General features: G+C 37.1%; 1 protein-coding gene across 3 annotated transcripts in view; it reads left to right on the forward strand.

Annotated features, from left to right (window-relative positions):
- Positions 1-22,571, forward strand: part of ULK4 (unc-51 like kinase 4) — a 651,081-nt gene that overhangs the window by 199,246 nt on the left and 429,264 nt on the right. For all 3 annotated transcript variants that reach the window (XM_069088326.1, XM_069088324.1, XM_069088325.1), the window contains exons 23-24: positions 20,525-20,658; positions 22,446-22,567. In XM_069088326.1, coding sequence (XP_068944427.1) covers positions 20,525-20,658; positions 22,446-22,567 — 256 coding nt within the window. The remainder of the gene's footprint in view (positions 1-20,524; positions 20,659-22,445; positions 22,568-22,571) is intronic.

The following is a 22,571-nucleotide window of genomic DNA, read 5'->3' on the forward strand; positions in this document are numbered from 1 at the left end:
CCTGCCTGATTCACGATATGCCCTAAACTGCTGGGCCAGGATTTTTCTCATCGTCTGTCTGACTCTCTGGGTACTAAAGGTTTTTTGGTTGTTCAATTTTTTTTTTTTAAAGAAAAAGGAATAAGTATTTATTAAGTACTGCTATGAGCCCAGTGCTAAACTAAGCCCCTCATCCGCATCTCCTTAAATTTTTTTTTTAATGAAAAAGAAAATGGAATGCTGAGGGCTTCTTAAGGGGAAATATTTTCAAGGTTTTTACCTTGAAGGACTTTTTTTTTTGAAAGGACTTTTGTCCTTTCCATTCATGTTGATTTTTTTATTCTAGAATTTTGCTTGGGAGCCATATTGTTATTAATTTTTATTTCTTTTCCCTTACTAAGGATAACTTTTAAAGTTAAAATTTAAGTTTTAGAATCAAAGTATCATAGATCCAGAGCTTGAAGGGACCCCATATTTCATTCAGTCTCTCCTCTTATTTAATACTTAAGGAAACCAAGACCCAGAGTGGCTGAACTCTTTGTCTAGGAACACAGAGAGAAGTGACAGAGCTGGAATTTGGCCACAGGGCCTCTGCATTCAAGATGCAGCCCAAGACCAAAAAAAATTTGGGAAAGACACATCCCTTGTTCCTGGTTTATTCTTTTAGTCCCAGTGACTAAAAGCCTTAGGCTTTCCGCTTATGGGGTTAAGCAGTGTGACTGTTGAAACACTTCCGCGTTCCTCCCCATCTTTTTTTCCCCCAAAGTGATATTTCATAAGCAAGTGGTTATTTGATGTATTGTTCTTCCCAAATTGTGACTTTGTATACCCGACAGAAAGAAATAACTACTCCTTACATTTTTCCGATACATTTAGCAAAATCAATGTGATCAATTGACTGACTAGTACACCGCAACCTCTAACTTGATAGCCACTATAGATAATTTTGCATATAGATGGAGAAGCAAGTGTTGGCTTGCTGGCCTCTTAGAACACAGAGCAAATATCACCTGATTTATATTGATTATAGCTATGATTTGGGTATTTAGGAGAAAATGATCCACTCTTTGAACAGCAGGATGAAGGGCATAACTTGTTGCCATTTCTTCATTACATCTGGCTCTTAATTTGCCTCAGTAACATTGATTTGACTACAAAGAATGTTTTCCTTGTATTTGGGAAATAAATTTCAAAAGATACTAAGGAAATATTCTTCTCATATGTCCATAATATTTTATTTTGTTTCTTTGCTGTGTAATTAAAGAGTCATGCAAGTGTGGAACATAAAATTTCCAGGTATAGAGTAGAAGTAGGTCTAATGTTTTATAGACTCTCTTCTCTAATAGTTTGATATTTTCTGTCTCCTATAACTATAGCATATTGAGAGTGCCATAGGCCTTCCCTTTGGAAAGTTGGGGAGGCCATTCCATAGAGAAGGAAGAAAAAGAAAAGGGAGGTTACTTAGGAATCTGATGATTCCATACAGGTGGTTTTGTCTCTTCACTTTTAACTCATGAAGTTTGTACTCATTTTCCTGATACTGGATTTTGTGAGATGAAAGATTTGCTAGATTTACATCTTAGCTACTAGACTAAATTGAAGAGTAAATTAAAAAAAATCAATTTCTTGTCTCTCAAATGCTCATTCAGTGTTAGTTCATGACTTTAGCTGAAGAGGATCAGAAAACAAGGTAGACTAAAATGACCCTTGTACTGTAGTTTTATTTCCAGTTACATTTTGTACTCTGTCAGAGGGGCAGAACAGAGTGTGACAATGAGGGAATTCTAGGTATTGTGGGGTAGAGGAAAAATGAGGATGAAGAACCTTGCATGAAGAATGAAAAAAAAGTGCTGAAATCCTGAAAAAGGATACCAGGGACTCATTTAACTATGACTTATTGTGGATTAAGAGCCATGCCAGTACAACATATGTTTAAAAGGTTTTGTATTTTTCACTTGAAAAATCAAGGAGAGTTGGTTATGTTGCTTTTTTCCCTTTTAATTTTGGTGAGCTGAGCCCTCATTTTGACTTTGAGCATATAGAAACAGCTCTGAAGTTCTTTTAGTCTCCCTCAGTGGGAATCTTACTTCCAGTCTCCTTTAGAGATGGTATATGACAGTAAACTACATAAATATTTGATTTGAGATGGTCTTTTGAACTAACAGATAGATACCTACTTATCAGCCTCAACAAGTTAAGAGTTTTGCAATTAGTTATTTTTTTTTCTCTCTTGTCCCTATTACATTGGAGTCAAGGTTAGAGAGAAGGAATGGAAAAGGCCATTGGAATGAGCTCTAGCTTCCTCATGTAAGCATTTGAGAGGTGTGCTTGGTTAAGAGTAAGGTAGATGGCCTTTTTAAGGCTTTCATGGAGCCGCTTGACCTCTGGCAAGCTATTTAGGATAACAGCATTGTTAGTCCAGATCATTTCAAGTGTGTGCCCCCTTCCCTGTTACCTAGTAATTTTGTGATTATGCTGAACATCTCCTAATTCCACTCTAATAGCTATATTTGATGACTTTCATGCTATAGACAGTATATTTCAATTTGTTCTGAAATATAATCATTTTATAATCAGGCCATATCTTGAAGTTTTAATACTTTCCTTCAACACTTTGGTGAATTTGTAATGTCATCAATTTAGGTATTTTCTCCATCAGTATAGATTTAAATCCATCCACAGTCTCTTATCCTATGTGACTCTTGTGAATGACCTACTATAAATTTTGTACAAGGCATCCATTCATTATTCTGAGGTCTTTCTAGTCTTGCTGGTGTTTTAAATGTACCATTGTGTTCATCTACATTGACTCTCTCTTACTAAATGAACCATCCATCTTCTTTTCTGCTCACACACAACTGTCAAATGATATCACTGCAGTTTTTGGTTTGTAATAATTCTTTGGAGACTGTGGTTGTTGCTAAAGAGATGAACCTTTGTTTCAAGAGGAAGCTTGGGTGGGGGCGTGGGGTCATTTCTCAAAGACAATCAAGTTAATTCTTTTCTTTCCACAAAATTCTGGGCCCAGCTCATTTTCTATCGCCAGTGTCTTTCCAAAATATGCATACCGATTGATCAGCTCTGTGGGTTGTACATGGAAATTGCATCTGGATTATATGGAAACCAGTCATTCATCATTCTTCATTCGCTTGGTTTTCCTAGTTTGGAGAGTTAGATCAAGCTCTGTTCTGTGGTTAGAGATCTCATCTAGGTACCTCTTACAGGGTTTCACGGATTAGTATCATCAGTACAATATCATTTTAAAAACAATGACTACTACATGTTACTCCTCTTCTTTCTGCCTAAACTCATAATCAAGTCAGCTTTGTCTTTCTTCCTAGAAAGTGTCAATCTACTGTCTTATGTTTCTATTTGCCATCTCTTTATCTTTGCAACTGAAAATATCTCTCTGACCACCAGTCCTTTGTGTGTATTGTTTCAAACTGTCTCTAGTCTTTATTGGTATGATCATGGTACTTGGCATATAGTAAGTGCTTAATAAATGCTTTTTAATCCAGTCATTCAAATAGGAGCCTCTAGAGGATCCTAGCCTTTCTTGGGACTTCTTCCACTGGGACTCTGTACTGGATCACTTTCTTGACAATGGCCAAGACCTTTGGCAAACATGCATGTTTCTCTTTTATGCTTCATTTGATATTAGTCAGGAACACTGAACTAAGTTATCTGTGTTTTTAAATCTTTGAGGAATCTTATACAATTTCAATATATATAGTATACACACATACATATATCACACATACATGTACTATATATAGATACACTTATATACATGTGTACGTATATGTGCATACACACATACTATATATTCACACACATATACATATACAGTAGAACTTCAGCTTATGAATTTTAATTCATTTCAAGATTCTGTTCATCATGCGATTTGTTTGTATTGCAAAGCAAATTTTTCCATAGGAAATAATGTAAAGTCAGATGATTGGTACCACATCCCCCAAAATATTCATATAAAAATAATTATTTATAATTTTAAGTGAGTTTTTTGACCCTAATGCACTTGAAATACAATAGCAATGATTAATACACAACATAAACCAAAAATAAAACAAATTAACCTGCACTTTACCTTTGAGAAGAGTCATGGCTGATGGGAGAGAGATGAGAAGGAGAAGGAAGAGGAAGGGTTAATTGCTTGGAAGGAGAATCTCCTTCCATGAGAACATTGGGGATTTCAATGTCAGGGAGTGTTTTCTCTTATGCTACTTTCACTAAAAGTAAGACTACTTCTACTGCCTTCACTTATTTTTTGTTTTTTAGAATCACTTTCGTGTTTTGACTCATTGATTACTTTTCTTTATGATTGCTTCTGACTAGGAATCTATCAAACAACACTTGTTTTTGACATTTTTTTTCAGATATTCACTAAAATATGACATTGCATTATCATGAAAAATATTCGTGGCTCTCATTGCTACAGCCTTATTTGGGCGATATTTTTAAACAGAATGTTGTGCTTTTCCCCACATCTGATAAACCTCCCTAATCTCGCGTGATGTGAGGAATTCCTCCAGATAAGACATCCTCCACAGCCTCTCGCTGCTGCTTCTCATGCAGATCCATTAGTTCATCCTGTGAATTTTTGTTTGTCCTGAAAGGCAGATTTTGCAAAAAATTTTTCCTCGTCCAGCAAAACGTACGAGCCTCGAAGGCATCTTTAAAGGATTTGATGGTGGAAGGGGACCTCAGTAGCCTCTGAGTCCAACCTTGACATGAGAGAAACCTCTCTTACACTGTACATGACAAGTGATCATCCAGCCTCTATTTAAAGACTTCTCAGATCAACCCATTCTATTTTTGGATAGTTCAAATAATGAGGCAATTTTTCCTTTGACTCCAAATTGACTTCTTCATAGCTTGTCCCCATAGCTAGTTTTTCTTCTTTCTGGGGCCAAACAGGACTAGTCCATGCATGATGTCACCATGACATACTTTCTAGTGCTTTTGAGATGGTCATCATCCCCCCCCCCCAACCCCTTTCTTTTCTTCTGGGTAAACATATACCCTTCTTTCACCCAGTCCTCCATAGGCATAGCTTCTTCTCCCTTCACCATTCTGATTGCCCTCCTCTAAGCACTCTAGCATTTTAGTGTTCTTCTTAAACTGCTGGAAACAAGCCCAGTTCTCCTGATAAGGCAGAACAGTGGAACAGATTGTTTGGTTGCTTCAGTCGTGTCTGACTCTCCATGACCCCATCTGGGGTTTTCTTGGCAGAGATACTGGAGTGGTTTGCCATTTCCTTCTCCAACTCATTTTTACAAAGAAGGAAACTGAGGCCAACAGGGTTAAGTGACTTGTCCAGAGTCACACAGCTCTTAAGTGTCTGAGACCAGATTTGAACTCATGAAGAAGAGTCTTCCTGATTCCAAGCTAAGTGTTCTATCCACTGTGCTACCTAGCCACCCTGCAGCATTATAGGAAGCTTTACTTCTTTTAATGGACCCAAGGTCACAGTATCTTTTGCTTTACTTGTAAGTTTTTATTATAATGATTTATTTTTACATTAAAAACATTTCTAGGTTACCCATACTTTATAACAAAGTAAAACAATAAAACCAAACTACTATGGAGACCTCATCTGAAACACATTTCTGTTTCCATTTTTATAAAGTGTTTTTTTTTAAATTAACAGCAATTAATTTCTCTCTCTTACCTCCCTTCTCACTAAAAAAAGAGAAAAAAAACAATTCCTTCTAACCAATATGCATAGTAAAGCAAAGTAAATTCTCTCATTGGCTATATATATATAAAAATACATGACTCATTTTACACCCTACATCTATCACTTTTATGTCAGGAAGTGGACAGTATCTGCCCTCTAGAATCATGGATAGTCCTTGTATTCATCATAGTTCTCACAACTTTCAAAGTTGTTAGTGTATATATTAGCTACTCATTTCACCCTTTATAAAAGTTTATAAAAGTCTTCAAAGTTCTTCATTTTCATAATATTGATCTTATAGTATAAATTATTCTCTTGGTTCTGGTTACTTCATTCTTCATCAGTTTATAAATGTCTTTTCATGTCAGTATCACAATTTATTCAATAATTCTTTAATTGACAGTTATCTTTAATTTCCTTTTTTGTCATGACATAAAGAGCTGTATAAATATTTTTGCACATAAAGAACCCTTCCTTATGATTCCACCTCACACCTGTCAGATTGATAAAGATGACAAAAAAGAAAAATTATATGTATTGGAGGGACTGTAAGAAAACAGACACATAGATGTACAGTTGGTACCTGTGAATCAGTACAACTATTCTGGTAAGCAATTTGGAATTATACACAAAACATTACTAAAAAGTACATGCCTTTTGACCCAACTATAACCACTTCTAGGATTGTAAACAAATGAGATAACATTAGCTACCATGTCACACTGTCTGCTTGTTTTGAGCTAAAGTTACACTAAGACCTCCCAGATCTTTTTTAAAACAACTATTGTCTAACCATGTCTCTTGTACTGTTTTTTTTAAAATCACTATGTAAGAGTTCACATTTATCCTTATTGAATTTGATTTAACTAGAGTCAGCCTAATGTTAATAACCTATTTGGGATCCCTTTGCTTTGTCAAATCAGATGCTTTATATAGTAAAAAAAAATTAGCACCATAAAATTTTGTAACATACATACTTCAGGCAGTTGTGCTGTTGTAAAGATGTGATTTGTTATTAGTAGCATTTGCAAAAACCTTCCCATTATCTTCACATATATTTATCATGATGCCCTCTATAGTGTGTAGAGATTATTCTCATAAAATTTTGTAGATACAGGAAAGCAGGCTTATGGGTCAGTAGTTATGAATATTTTATTAGTCACCTTTTTGATAACAATAATGGCCAAGATCAAGATTTTTTCAATCCTCATTACTTTTTTTTTCTATGACTAGCCCAGCAACACCATTGAAAAAATACTCTAAATCTATTGATTAGAGAAATGCAAATTAAAACAACTCTGAGGTACCACCTCACACCTCTCAGATTGACTGATATAACAGGAAATGAAAATGACAGATCCTGGAGGGGATGTGGAAAAACTGGGACACTAATGTTGCTAGAGTTGTGAGCCGATCCAACCATTCTGGAGAGCAATTTGAAACTGTGCCAAAAGGGACTGTGCATATCTTTTGACTCAACAATATCATTACTAGGTCTCTATCCCAAAGAGACCAAAAGAAAAAAGAAGAAAAAAAGGAAAAGGACATATTTGTACAAAAATATTTATAGTATCTATTTTTGTGGTGGCAAAGAGTTGGAAATTGATGGGATGCCCATCAATTGGGGAATAGCTGAACAAGTTATGGTATGTGATTCTGATGGAATACCATTTTGCTATAAGAAATAATGAGCAGGATCCTTTCAGAAAAACTTTTACTTACATGAACTGATGCAAAGTGAAGTGAACAGAACCAAGAGAACACTGTACACAGTACCAACAATGTTGTACAGTGGTCAACTGTGAATGACTTAGTTGTTCACAGCAATACAGTGATTTAAGATAATTCCTAAGGAATTATGATAAAAAATGCTATCCATCTCCAGAAAAAGAATTGATGGAGTCCGAATGCATATCAAAGCATACTTTTTAAAACTTTTTTTTGGTCTGTCTTTTGTTTCACAGCATGAATAATATTAAAATATATTTTGCATGACTGCACATGTCAGATTACTTGCCTTCTCAGTAAGGAGGGGTGGGAAGAAAGGGAGAGAATTTGGAATTCAAAATTTAAAAAAAGAATGTTAAAAATTATTTTCACATGTAATTGAGAAAAAATAAAATATTAAAAGGTGAAACAAAAACAGAATATGAGCTCCTTGAGGGCAGAAACAGTCTTCTTTTTGTCTCTGTATCCCCAGCACTTAACACAGAGATTGGCATGTAATAGGTACTTAATAAATGCATATTGATTTATTGGAAATAAATAAAAATATATCTAGCCATTAATTACTCCTCTTTGGAGTTAGTAACAGTTCCAGATCTACATAAGTGAATTTTTCATCTCTCCATCTTGTCTACCAAGGTAGCATGAGAGATTTTTTGCAAGATTGTGGCTGACATCTCAGTAAACAGTAAATATTGTATTCCTCTAAGCTACCAGTCTAATAAACCTGCCAAAAAAGAGAAATGAGGGTAGTTTGGCATGCTCTGTTCTTAATTAAGGGATGTTGACTCATTTGATACTATGTCCCATCACCCAAAAGTCCAGGATATTTCTTGCTACACCAATAGCATGGTGTAGACAGCTGACCTCAGAGTCAGGAAGATCTGGGCTTGGGTCCCCCCAGTGTTACAACCTCTCCATGACCATCAACCCCAGACAACTTGGTAAGACCAAGTAAGACGGATCACTGATCTTCATGGGTAGAGGGTGTTTCCTCACTGAGAATTCAGTGTACCAATGATATCAGAGATGTGTTCCAAAAAGAACATCCCTTCCATCCATTAATACTATTTTGTGAAGCCAGTCATCTGGAAAATGCCATAATGTCCACGGTGAAAGGAACAGCAGATGGAACTGTTGAGCCTCTGCCAGTGCTATTGGAAAGGCTGCAGATAATGGATGGAGGTATCACTGGACTGATTTTCATAAAAAGGGGAGACAATGGGGCTTACAAAACTGTAGGCCAGTTAGTTTGAATTTTGTTTGTAGAAAAAAATCTTAAATTGGTCATTAAAGAGATGATGGGTGAACATGAAACTCAGGGGTTATTACCAAGAGCCTTTGTGGCATCACTGAAAATAGATGATGTTGAGCCTTTCTCTATTGTCAAGGTTTCTAAATTGTATAAGCAGAATGCTGGTGCTATAGTTTGATTAGATTTTAATAAATCATTTGATAAAAGTATCTTTTACTATTTTTGTGGAAAAGATGGAGAGAGATGGGCTAGACGATGAAATGGATTTGGAGCTGGTTGAATGACTGGACTGAGTGCAGATGTTAATGGCGCAATGTCAGCTTGGCAGGATAATTCCTTGTAGGGCACTAGGAATTGGTGTTGGGCCCTGCACTTTTTGTTAGTGATCTATATCAATTCATAGAGGGCATATTTATCCAATTCCAGATGATGCATAGATAATACAATGGGCAAGAGAGATAAAGGATCCAAAAAGGCCTTGAGAGACTAGAATTCTGCTAAATGTAATAAGATGAAATTGAAAAGGGATAAATGCAAAATCTTATACTTGGATTCAAAGACTCTGTTGCTCAAATACAAAGTGGGGGAAGGCATAGCTAGATAACTGTCTGAAAACTGGGAGTTTCAGGAGACTGCAAGCTTGACATGAGTCAGTAATATGATCCAGCAGTCAAAGTAGCCAACAAATCTTGGGCTGCCCTAAGAGGGCCATGGCATCCAGTAGGAAGGAAGAGGTCTCCTCATTGTCCTCTTTGTCAGACCCCATCTGGAGGAACACATTTTAGGGGGAATAGTGATATGATGGGAAGAGTACAGAGGCATGGAAACCAGAATTGTGAAGAGCCATCAATTTTTATCCTTTGTGTATCAGCTAGTGGACCTGGGGATGTTAATAGCCTAGAGAATCTTAGGAAGGACCTTTTAAATCTCTCTAAGGATTTCATGATCTTTAAGCAATCTTCATTATTTTGCATTAGGCACTAGTTGAATGGAATTTCATATGACCTACATCTACCTTATCAAATTTTCACGTAATGTAATTATTTTGTGAGGTATTTAATTTTTCTGAGCTTTAGTCCCTGTCTGCATAATGGGAATAATAACTCTTCCTTTTTCCCTGCCTCACAGAACTGGGGTGAGTGACCCTAGTGCTTTACTGCCTGTGTGACCTTGGGCAAGTCACTTACCCATGCATTGAGCTTCCATTTCCTCACTTGTAAAGAGAGGTGATTAGACTAGATACTTGGTAAGGATGCTGCAGGTTCTAGATGTCTATTCCTGTGATATTATGGAAAGTTATTTACCTCAGAAAAAGAGGCTGAGATCCTGCAGGGTTATGGGAAGCACTGTGATTCACACAAAGAGGTAGAATCTAGAAATAGAAAAAACATGTCCACAGGCAAGCTGCTTTCACTTTTGGAGACACTGCCAAGGACAGAGGAGTATAAAAGTGTTTTGCTATGAAAAAGTCTACCTGGGAGATGGTGAAGTACTGGCCAGGACCCAACTGAACTCTCCCAATATTCTCCTCCAAATGACTTTTAAAAATGTACCTCAAATCAAATTTTGGAGTGACAGAGCCAACAGAAAGTCAGAGGGAGACATTTTTCCAGCCTGAGGCAACTTAGAGGTCCATGGTAGAGTGTGTAACACTGGGGTGGGCCAAGGCTCAGGAGCACCATTGGTGGGCCTTGGAGGGAGTCTCAAAGACAGCAGCAGCAGGAGAAGCAGCAGCTGCAGCAGCTCGGAAAGCTCTCAGCCCAGAGATGGTAAGGGGGAAGTCAGACAACTGGTCAGAAAGAGATTACAAGGGACCCTTTGCTGGCACTGGGTACAGCCAGTGTTGATTGGCAACTCTGTTCCCCATAAATAATTCTGAGTCACAGTTCCAGGGCAGAGAAGGGCTCTTGTGATCTGTCACAAGGAAGCAGGGGCCTTGGTCCTAGAAATAGGGCCAAGAGGAGCCTGGCACTTGTGGCATTGCAGGAAAGCAGGGGATGTCAAGGTGGGGAGGAATGAGAAGGAGGGAGGCTGGATAAGGGGAAGCCATGGTTAGAAGCAAGACAGACTTTTGAGGAGGGACAGATAAAAAGAGAAAAATGGGATGAAGGGAAATGCACAGTTAGTGATCTTATCTGTGTGAATATGAATGGGATGAGTTAATCCATAGAACAGAAGCAGAAAGCAGGATGGATTAGAAACAAGAATCCAACAATATGTTATGTACAAGAGACACGTTTGGGACAGAAAGACACACTCAAAGTTAGAATGAAGGGTGAGAGCACAGTCTATTATGCTTCAGCTAAAGTGAAGAGGCGGAGTGGCAATCATGATCTCAGAGAAAGCAAAAGCAAAATTAGACCTAATGGAAAGAGATATTCAAGGAAACTGCATTTAGCTGAAAGATACCATAGACAATGAAGTAATATCAAAAAATTTTACAGCAAGTTTCTCTGATGAAGGCCTCATTGCTTAACTATATGGGGAATTGAGACCAATGCCTTAAAAACAGAGCCATTCCTCAGTCGATTAATGATCAAAGGATAGGAACAGGCAGTTTTCAAAAGAAGAAATTGAAGCCACATATATATTTATATATAGCCATATGAAAAATGCTTTAAATCACTATGGATTGGAGAAAGGTAAATTAAAACAACTCTGTGGTCCACCTCACACCTATCAGAAATGGCAAAAACTGGAGGGGATGAGGGTAAATGGGTACATTAGTGAACTGTTGGTGTGTTAGTGAAATGGTAGAACCATTCTAGAGAACAATCTGGAACTATGCCCAAAGGGCTATAAAACTGTGCATACCCTTTGACCCAGAAATACCACTACTAGGTCTATATCCCAAAGAGGATTCCAATGAAAAAGGATCTATTTGTACAAAAATATTTGTGGTGGAAAAGAAAATTGAAGAGATACTCATCAATTGGGGAATGACTGAACAAGTTTGTGGCATATGATTGTGATGGAATACTGTTGTGCTGTAGGAAAAGATGAAGGGGGTGATTTCAGAAAAAAAATATGGCGAGACCTATATGAACTGATGAAAAGTGAAATGAGAAGAACCAGATGATTGTGCATAGTAACAGCAATGTTGCAATGATGATCAACTGTGAAAGACTTGGCTACTCAGATCAATACAATAATCCAAGACATTTCCAAGGGACTCATGATGACAAAATGCTATCCACTTCCAGAGAGGGAACTGATAAACTCTGAATGCAAACTGAAGCATAATTTTCTCACTTTTTTGGTAATATGGAAATGTGTTTTGCATAATTTCACATGAATAATTAATATATTGTTTGCATTCTCAGTGGGTGGAGGAGGTGTGGGAGGGAGAGAGAGAATCTGGAACTCAAAATTTAAAAAGAAAAGAATGCTAAAAAATAATAAATTAGAAAAATAAATTTTAAAAAAGAAAGAAAATGTTTAATGGTGTAGGGATTTATAAATCAGAAATGAGAAAGTAACATATGCTCCATGATCCAGTTTAGACAGCCGCCTCTCTTGTTTCTATCTTAAATTAGAATAATGAATAATTACATTTATAATGGAAATGGATTCATATGTTAATCCGTGAAACACTGGTGTAGGAGACTTATCACAGCATAATGTAGCCTATTTTGTCAGAATTTTTTCTTGCATCTTAATTAGTTTAATTTATTAGAACACCTGTGAAATATAAGAAGAACTTGGCCAACTTTTGCATTAAAATTAAATTCTTTTCATGCAAAGTTCTGAAGCTTTTAATGTCTCTTGAGCCAGTATATAGCACAAAAATCTCTCCCTATGTTCAGCATGCATTTTGTCTGCTGATATGGGCATTTTCTGAAATGCATTAATATAATTTATTACTACAGCTTGTAGTTTTGGCTGCTGTTCCTCATAGTCTAATTGGTACTTTTTTCACCTGTGAAAACTGCAAGTCACAATAATATACACTAGTCAAATGGATACTTGAACCTATTCAGAATGTTACAACATTATTAAATTTTAAAATCACAGTTTGGGAAGTCAGCTTGTAATGAAACTGAATCCTAGGCAAAGCAAAGGTTAGTGTCCTAAAGGGTTCTATTAATAGTCTTTCTTCTCAGGACATCCTCTTCCTAATGAGCAACTCATGCCAACTAACATTTAATTTTTTTTTTAACTAAGTAGATGGACCAGATTTCCTGAAAGTCCATCTCACCCTGTCTACATAATAACTGGATTTCGTAGTTAAAAGGAAACATGTCTGGAAATGGAGATGGCTACTTCTCTGGGGAGGGTGTTAGCATCTGAATCCTGTTTCTCCCGTAGAAGACTGGAACAATTCTTTTCAAGTAAAATCACTGGCATAAAAATGTCACTGCCCACATTGCATTATATTCCCACGGGTCCTTGTCTGACAGGTGTCCACTGAAGGCTAAGTGGCTTCTCCCACAGCTTCCTTAAAAGTATTTCAAGTTCCTAGTTCTCTGATCCTGGTGGTCCAGGAGGGAAGCAGGATTTGGTATTCTGCTTCTGATGGACCCCTGGTGCCTCCCCTGCCCTCCACGTGGCCTGTAGCTTAGAGAAGTCTGATGAGTAGAAATTCTGAGCCCCCCCCCCCCTTCAGAGAGATGAGGACCATGGGCTCATAAAACTTCCATTACTTTAGGTAGTCAATTTAATTTAATTTGATTTAGCAAACACTTATAATGTACAAACTATATGTGAGGCACTTTGTTAGCATTGGCAGAAATGCAAAGAAAGATAAAGAGTGTCTGTCTTCCAGGTGCTTCCAGTGCATTATGGGAAAGGCAAGACCGGGAGAAAGACGTGTATTCAGAATAAAGCATTCCAGAGCTAGGGCAAGAACTTTTTGGGAGAGGCACAGGAAAAGTATTCTGGTTTGAGGACCAAAGCAAGTCCCACAGAAGTGGTGGAGGGATTTCAGCGGCAAATGCCCACTCTGAGCATGGGACATAATGTGGACAAAGAGTTGCACAGTCTCTCAATCAACAAGAATTTAACTCAGGGGCAGCTAGATAGTGTAGGGTACAATATAAGACTTGGAGTCAGGAGCACCTGAGTTCAAATCCTGCCTCAGGCAGTTGCTGGCTATGTAACTCTGGACAAATCCCTTAATTTCTTTGTGCCTCAATTGCCTCATCTGTAAAATGGGGGCAAAAATTGCATCCACTTCCCAGGGTCATTCTAAGGATCAATCTAGATGACATATGTAAAATGCTTTGTGAACCTTAAAGTACTATATAAATGTTAGCTATTATTATTATTTATTAAATACCTACTATATTACCAGGCCTGGTGCAAGACCCTAGGTATACAAATACTATTGATGAAACAATCTCTGCTCTTCAGGAATTATATTCTGTGGTTAAGACAGCAGTAATATATAGAATAAATATAAAGAAAATAATAAAAAACCATTTAAATTCAAGGTGGTTTTGGAGGGAGGTCTTAGCAACTAGAGGTATCCCAAAAGGCTTCATGTAGAAGGTGGTGCTTGAGCTGGGTCGTGAATGAAGTGGAGGATTCGGTGAGGCAGAGGTAAGGAGGGAGGGCCTGCCAGGCATGGGCACAGTCCACACAGAAGCACAGCAGTGGAGAGATGGAGGGTCGGGGGTTAGGATGAGATTTCAGGCCAGTTTGGCTGGATTGGTCAGTCAGGGACATGAGGCTGGAAAGATAATGTTGGTGCCAGATGAAGGGCTCTCAAAGCTAAACAGAGGAATTTATCTTTGATCTTAGAGGCCATAAGGAGCAACTGGCATTGACTGAGTCAGGGAATGACATGCTCAGAGGTACACCGAAGGGAAATAGCTTGGGCAATAAGTAGCATGAAAGATAGTCTGGAAGGGGGAGAGGCTGGAGACAGGGATATTAATTAGGGGACCCTTCCAATGATCTAGGTAAGAGATGATGAGGAACTGGACTCAGGTGGTAGCTGTGTGAATTCATAGACTCCCAGAATCTTGTCATTGGAAGGACCCTCTGAAGTCATCTAATTGAATAGGAATCCCCTCTACAACTGTTATTAAGCTAGTCTTTTTTTTTTAAACTTATAAACACAGCATGGACTCAAATATTTTTTTAAAAATTTTTGTTGTAAAAACTTCATCAGCCTTAAAAAATGGTGTTCTGTAATCCTCAAAGCATACTGATCACAAGTGTGTGAAATCAGCCTTCTTTTCTACTTGGTTCACTTAGAATGTTGGGAAAAAGTTATGTCATCTCTAAGTATGGTCTAGGAAATTTGGGGGCCTTCTGCTCCTCTTTATTTTTATTCAGGTGAATAGATTTAGGATTTGAAAGAGATACATAAGGACATCCCGAAAAGCTTCATTAGTTACTGCTATTAGAATATTTTCCAGTTGAGAGGTGTGCTCATCACTTAATCTCATAGAGGAACTTTAACACATTCCTTGACTCTTTCGTTTGGTCCATTGAATCCTTCAGTCCATGACAGTGTTATACAATGTGGAATCACTTAAGTTGCTTCTAAAGTCTTATTTTAAAGCTATTCATTGCTTCTGTAGATTTCCCACTATGTCATTTACTGGCAGTTAGCTCACTTGAATCTACTAATAATAGTTTGCCATTTTGATGTGACTTCCAGGAATTTCAGTTTGAGACTTGAAAATTTAATTTTGGATTTATGTGATATTTTAACTGCATTTTACCAGGAAACATAAAAAGGAAAGCTTTAAGCCAAAAAGTGTTCAGTTCCTGAGGAAAAGTAACTGTTTTCTTTAACTTTTTTCTTTTGGATTTTAAGGTAACTTGATCAGACAGGTCCAAACCTTTCAGTCCTTCAGCTTTTAAAAATTTCATTAAAAAGTTGTTAGTCACTCGTTTATTGCTTGGTTCTTGGAATTGTTTTGGGGGACAAATATATTATTAGACCTGTTACCGAACATTTGGACGATGTTCAGTCAGTAGAAGACTGGCTAGATTTCATTACTGGTCCTTATTGAATGTTAATATTTTTTTAGGCTTAGAATCATCAACTCATAGATTATAGATTTAGAAGTGGGAGGGAGTCTAGGAGCCACTGAGTCCAACACCCTTATTTTATAGAGGAGGTAACTGAGACTCCGAAGCTAGTTAGTGTTTGAGGCAAAATTCAGACTTAGGTCTTACTAATGGCAAGTCTTATTTCATTCATTGCTTGACTACAGGACAAATCCTGTGAATAACAGTAATAAAAATAGTGCTGATGTTTGGCCTTTGTGTAACACTTTTAGGTTTGCATAGTCCTTTAGATATCTTATCTCATTTGATCCTCGTCACAACCATGTCAGGCAGGTGCCATTTTACAGATGGAAAAAAAACTGAGGCTTGCAGGGTATATGATTTGCCCTGGGTCACACAGCTAAGTGTCTGAGTCAGGATTTGTACTTAGGTCTTCTGCCTGCAATTTCAGCACTTGAGATACAGTTGTATGCAATGCATAGAAAACCCAAAGATATACTGAAAATATGCATTTGTTTTAGGTTATGAGGTCAGGGACTGGGTTAAGCCCACTCAGAAAGTGCTTAATACAGCAACATGCACTGGTAGATATTTAACAGGCATTATTTTATTTAACAGGTCGTTAAAATGATAAGTGTTGTCCCAAACAGCCTATGATGAAGTTGGAATTCTGTGAAATTTGTTTTTTTTACTATACTGTCTTGCAAATCTGTGTTGTTTTGGAAGCTAATTCACTCTATTAGGTTATTTGAATTCTAGCAAACTGATTACTTCAAGTGAACCAAAAAATATATGACTTATTAGAAAGTACCATCTACAAAATGCAAGTCATTTAATTACTTTTTTTTTCATTTAATTACTTTTCATCATTAAAAGCAAGATTCTTTTTTTTTTTTTTGGCTTTTTGGAGTGGGAAGGCAGGGCAATTGGGGTTAAGTGACTTGCCCAAGGTCACACGGCTAGTAAGTGTGTGAAGTCAGGTTTGAATTCAGGTCCTCCTGACTCCAGGGCTGGTGCTCTATTCACTGTGCCACCTAGCTGCCCCCTGGAAGCAAGATTCTTAAATTGAAATATTTTTCAGGCCTATCTTTCCTCCCTTTGGATTCAGGTGGAATTTTAAAAATAAATAGAAATGAGAAGTCAGCCTGGATTTCCTGTGACCTTCTAATAATTTGTATAAAGGCATCTTCCCCATTGGAGGTACCTAGGTGGTTCAGTGGATAGAGTGTTGGGACTGGAGTTAGGCAGACCCAAGTTCACATCTGGCCTAGACGCTTACTAGCTGTGTGACTTTGGGCAAGTCATGTAACTTCTGTTTGCTTTAATCAATTGGAGAAATAAATGGCAAACCACCAGCATCTTTTCCAAGGAGACCTCATTAACAGAATTGGCATGCTGTGTTTCATGAGGTCATGAAGAAATGGACACAACTATACCAGTAAATAATGATAATGACAACAACAATCTTCTCTGTTCCATTGAACTTGAGTACAGATGCAGCCTCAGTAACACATTACCAGACTTAGTGAGGTCAACCCTTGTCATCCACTATTAAAGAACTACAAGAAGTCTCAGACCAGCTTATGGCAAGAATTCCTTGGGCTGTGAAGGTCAAGATCATTGAATTGCCAAGCTTTCGTTCTGTGCCAGGTTCTGGTCTAAGGCCTGGAAGACCCAAAAAGTGTGCACAAAGTCTGACTAACCAAGCAAGATGAGCTATAGGTCCAAATGCAGCAAAGCAAATTATAACTGAATCTTGTTGGGATGAAACATATTATCAGATTATGGCTCTGGAGGAGTATGCTTTATTCAAAAGAAATAATGTTGGAACAGTGAGATGGGAGAAGGGTAATATTGTTCACTAAGAAGTATTTCTGTGAGAAAATTCTGGAGTCAGAGGGGAAAGCATGATGTCACACATTTGGGGGCATAAACAGCAGCAGTATTATCACAGGACTAGACTATGGACCATCTGGACAGAATAAAATAGATGAGCAGTTTGTGAAACAGATCATAAGCTTGGGACAGAGGCATGATATGCTAGTGAAAATGGCTTTGTATTATCTGGATGATGGCTAGAATTCCCTTCTCTGTCCAAAGCACAGTGGCCAATAATTTCTCGATTTGTGTTAATGATAATTTCTTCCTCCAAAGGGTGGAGGAACAAAATAGGAAATTATATTTTGGAAATGAGCTATGAAGGCAGAAATAATGATAATCTTATGAATTAGAAAATGGGAGTGCTGTGAATTGGAGAAAAGTAAATGTCACTTTGAAAAAAAAAAGGTGGTGCAGGGAAGAAATTGGAATCTACCAAGCACAGGCCATTGAGCTTGACTTTGATTACTGGCAAAATTCTAGGACATATTATTGGAGGGATGGTTAGTTTACATCTAGAAAGAAAAGTTGTCTCACAAAGAGCCAACGTGATTTCATTAAGAACAGGTCATTCCAGCATACTCTTAGTACTTTTTTTTACAGGGCAATTATACCGACAAATCAGAGGAATTGCATGATTTTACTGCCTAACATTTATATGTTTAAAAAGCACTTCACACATACTGTTCAATTTTATCCTCACAAAAAATCTGTCAGAGTGGTGTTATTATTGTCTTCATTTCATTTGATGAGTTCATTGAGTCTCAGAGAAATTAAGACACTTGCCCAGGGTCACACAGCTAGTAAGTATAAGAGACAGGATTTGAACTCAGGTCCTTCAGGCTACCAAGTCCAATGCTTTCTCTATTATGTCATGCTCTCACCTTGTTTTCTTAAATTAGATTTTTTATAAAATGTCTCATTCTATTCTTATATAAAAATTGTGAGACGTGAGCTAATAGTCAATAAATATTTTTTAAGTACTAACTATATGTGTGCCATGGTGCTAAGTGCTGGTTGATAGTACATTTAGAAGAATTTAGACCTGGTTAAATGCCTGATGCCAAAGAGTAGTCATTAATGGCTCAATGTCAGTTAGGATGGATGTTCCCATTGGAGGGCCCCAGGGATCTGTGTTTGACCCTGTGCTGTTTAATATTGTTTTCAGCGACTTAGTTTTAGGTATGGACATCACAGGCATCACTTTTTCAGATGTCCCAAAGTTGGGATCCCTAGCCTACTGGATGGCAAAGTCAGGATTCCATATGGTCGTGAGAGCCTAGAACAGTTTAGCCTCTGAATCAGGCTAAAATTTGATAGAGATAAATGTAAAGGCTTACACGATGGGGAGAGGCACGGTTAGGTGGCAGTTTGTTTGATAAAGATCCTGGGGTTTTGTTAGTCTGAAAGTTCCATGGATCTCCGTAATATAATTGGCTTAAAAACAGTAGTGTGATCTTAGGCTGCTTAAGAGAGGGTTGGCTTCCAGGAAGATGGGTGTGTTAAAGCAGAAGCGTAGGTGGCCACTTGTTAGTTGTGATGACAGAAGAGTCTTTTTTTAGAATGCATTGGGCTAGATGGGGCAACCAGGTGGTGCAGTAGATAGAGCGCTGGACCTGAAGTTAGGAGGACTCATCTTCCAGAGTTAAAATCTGGCCTCAGAAACTGGCTAGCTGTGTGACCCTGGGCAAGTCACTTATCGGTTTCTGCTTCAGTTCCATCATCTGTAAAATGAGCCAAGAAGAAAATGGCAAACCACTCTAGTATCTCTGCCAAGAAAACCCCAAATGGGGTCCTAGAGAGTCAGATATGACTGAAGCAACTCAATACTAACAAAAATTGGCCATTTGAGATAATTTCCAACAATAATACTGTGATCTGTTACTAGAAGACTTGTTTTTCCCATATATGTAGCTGTGTTTGCATTTGTATATTGTATATCTGATGTGTTCTACTGAGGTCTCTCCTTTTTTTTTAACCAATGCTAAATTGTTTTGATGATGACCACTTGGGAATATAGTTTGAGATCTGCTTCTGATAGACCCAGATTCCTTTACTTACAACTTTTAAAATTATTATTATCCTAGGGATTCTTGGTCTTTTTTTCCCCCATATGATTATTTCATTTTTTTCTAGATTTATAAAATATTCTTTTGGGAGTTTGGTTGATATAGCACTGAAGCAAATTAATTTAGGTAGTATCATTTTTGTTATTTTATATATATATATATATATATGTCTGTATAGGTAGGCTATATGTTATATATATATATATATATTTGTTAAGTTATATATATTATGGGTAGACTCAACCTACCCATAAGCAATTAATGTTTTTCCACTTGGTAGCTTTATTAAGCATTGATATGTTTATACAAATGAAATTTTTCTCCAGTAGTTCCCCATTTTCCAAATTTGTAATTATACAAGATATATAAAATGTATAAAATTGGATAATGAGAGCACTTTGAGAAACTGAATTGAGAAATTGAAACATTTAATGACTGAGTTCAGATAATCTGGTGCCAAACTAAAGTTTTTATCCTTGACCAGCTTTTATTGAAATGTATAGTAAAATGAAACAGCTAGAATTAGAGTCTAGAGATATATAGGTATATGTACTTCTATTGAGGTCCCAGCCTGACTAACAGCAGAAGGGATAGATTAAGAACACTTCTAGGTTGAGCTCTGCAACATTGAATCACATTCTGCCTTTTATTTGTTACCTTGTGAATGTATGACATTTTTTTTTCAATCAATTGAGGACACCAAAGTCATATAAAATTTTAGTGTAAACTGTTGTTCTGTAATTCATTGATGGGGAAATTAGAAGCTTATTTTCTCAAAAAATGTTTTTTTGTTTTCTAATGCACAAATGGAGTGCTTGTTACCACCATATCTAAATTGTCAACTTGATTTTGACTGTGCCTCCTGGAAACGAATGCCTTGGTGGTATTTTTGGAGAGATGCTTTCTGTTGTTTTTGCCATGAGAGGTAATCTTTTTTCACTTGCTTGTGTGTAGACTGGTGATGTACATTGAAAGAGACAGCAGAAAGGCCACACCAGGAAAGGAGCAGCAAAGCAGCCATGAGTACCTGTCAAAATGCCTGGATCTTCTCATCTATCATATTGTACAAGAAATGCCAGGAATTCTGGGTAAATGGAACCAAGCAGCTGTGATTTGGAGTTGCTTCCTCAGTTTCTGCTTTTTCTTACTTTGCCCTTACTGGGAAATATGTACCTTGTAGAAAATGTGGACCTGCTCCTCATACTGTCTTCATTCCCTATGTGTAGTTGCAGAAAAATCCATCTTACCTTAGACGTGAGAATAAGCTAGCTTAAAATAAGGTTGACCTCCAAATCTATCTTCTCAGTTATAATTTTTCAGAAGGAAAATTATTTTTCAGAATTAGATCAAAGTATTGGTTGATTTTTATCCCAATGCTTAGGCCTAGAACATAGTCAGTCCTTAATAAAGGTTTTGTTGACTGACTGAAGGGAAGAGATTCTCAGATACTCATGGTAATTAGTATAAAATGACAACTTTGGAAGATGTTTAAAAAGAGAAGGTTGATTTTGGGGCCTGAGAATATGACCTGTACAGTTGTTTTTTTAAATAACATTTTTTGGATGAGCTTTCTTCCTAACTAATCCTGGAAGGCATTTTTTTGTCTTCTTGAAATGTTCTTCCAGCATAGCATGATGCAATAGAAAGAACACTGGGTCTTGAGTCAAAAGATCGGGATATGAAAACGGTTCTGACCTTTGGCCTCTCTGAGCCTGCTTCCTCATCTGTAAAATGGTGATGATTTTTGTATTCTCTTAGTGTGTTTTTTGTGAGAAAAGTGGTTCATAAACTGCCACATTATTGTGAAATATTATTATATTCAAGAATAAGGCAAAGATTGGGGGGAAAAATAAAATATTAAATACACATTTTTTAAAAAAGAGTAAGGCAAAGAAACTTGTAATTATCAAGTCCAATTCAATTTAACAAAAACTTAGTATTTATTATGAAGTCAGACAATTGGAAGTCTATTATTTTAATTATTAAAAGGGACTTAATTTAAAAAATAAGATACTGTTAATTCATCAGAATTGTGCTTTGTCATTGTTCTGTGCCAGTTATTAGAAATTACATTAACAACTTAGATGTACATATTTTTGACAATTTACTTTTTTATTAGCTAAATCTATTCTACTCCATGATTTTCCAGCAGATGTAGCTATAAACCAGAAATACTAAACATTTGAAATTAGTTTTAGTAGTCTATATTTAAATATTCTTAGACTGGGAAACTCAGGCTATTGAGTTATGCTGATGAAAATATCTTCCCACACTTCTTTCCTTCTTTACCTCCTTAGGACATTTAGAGACTTCTCACCTTCTTACTGAGAAAATTTGTATCAATGATGCTGATCAAAGTGTTGATTTAGTCTTTGTTTTGCTGCCCAACTTTTTCTTACATACAAATTAAAGACAGAATTTTGCTCATTGGATGCTAATTTTAATTTCTGTAGAAAGCAGTGGTTCCTAAGGATTAGCTCCTTTTTATATACCTAATCCAACCTCAATGTCTAATAAGGGACTCATTTCCCATGTAAAGAATTATTTCAGGACCCAGTGAGATATTTCCCATGTAAAGAATTACTTTAGGACTCATTGTCTTATTCTTCTGAGGGGTTGGCTAGTATGCCACCATCATAAAATGCTTCTTTAAAAAAAACTTTCTTAATGAAATGATTCTTCCATGTTCTGCCTCTTTATCATCATCATGGTTAATATCCCACATACTCCTCTCTCCACCTCTGGCTGTTTTCATGACTATGCTCTATTCTTCCTGCCTTCCCCACCCTCCCCCAATGAGACTACATTAATGGTTCATTGGAGCTACATGTGGGTAGTACCTTGAGCTTGTGATGTTCCATGTCACAATGTGCAGGTGACGTTCTCAGCGCATTGGCTAATGTTTCTGGACGTAAACATCCATCGACGGTACAGGTTAAGCAGCTGAAGATCTGTCTTCCAATGATGCCTGTGGTGCTTCACCTTGTGACCTCACAGGTAA

The sequence above is a fragment of the Petaurus breviceps genome, unplaced genomic scaffold, assembly GCF_028583685.1.
Source record: "Petaurus breviceps papuanus isolate PSGF00001 unplaced genomic scaffold, PetGlider_PUasm1.0 185, whole genome shotgun sequence".
Lineage (NCBI taxonomy): Eukaryota > Metazoa > Chordata > Mammalia > Diprotodontia > Petauridae > Petaurus > Petaurus breviceps.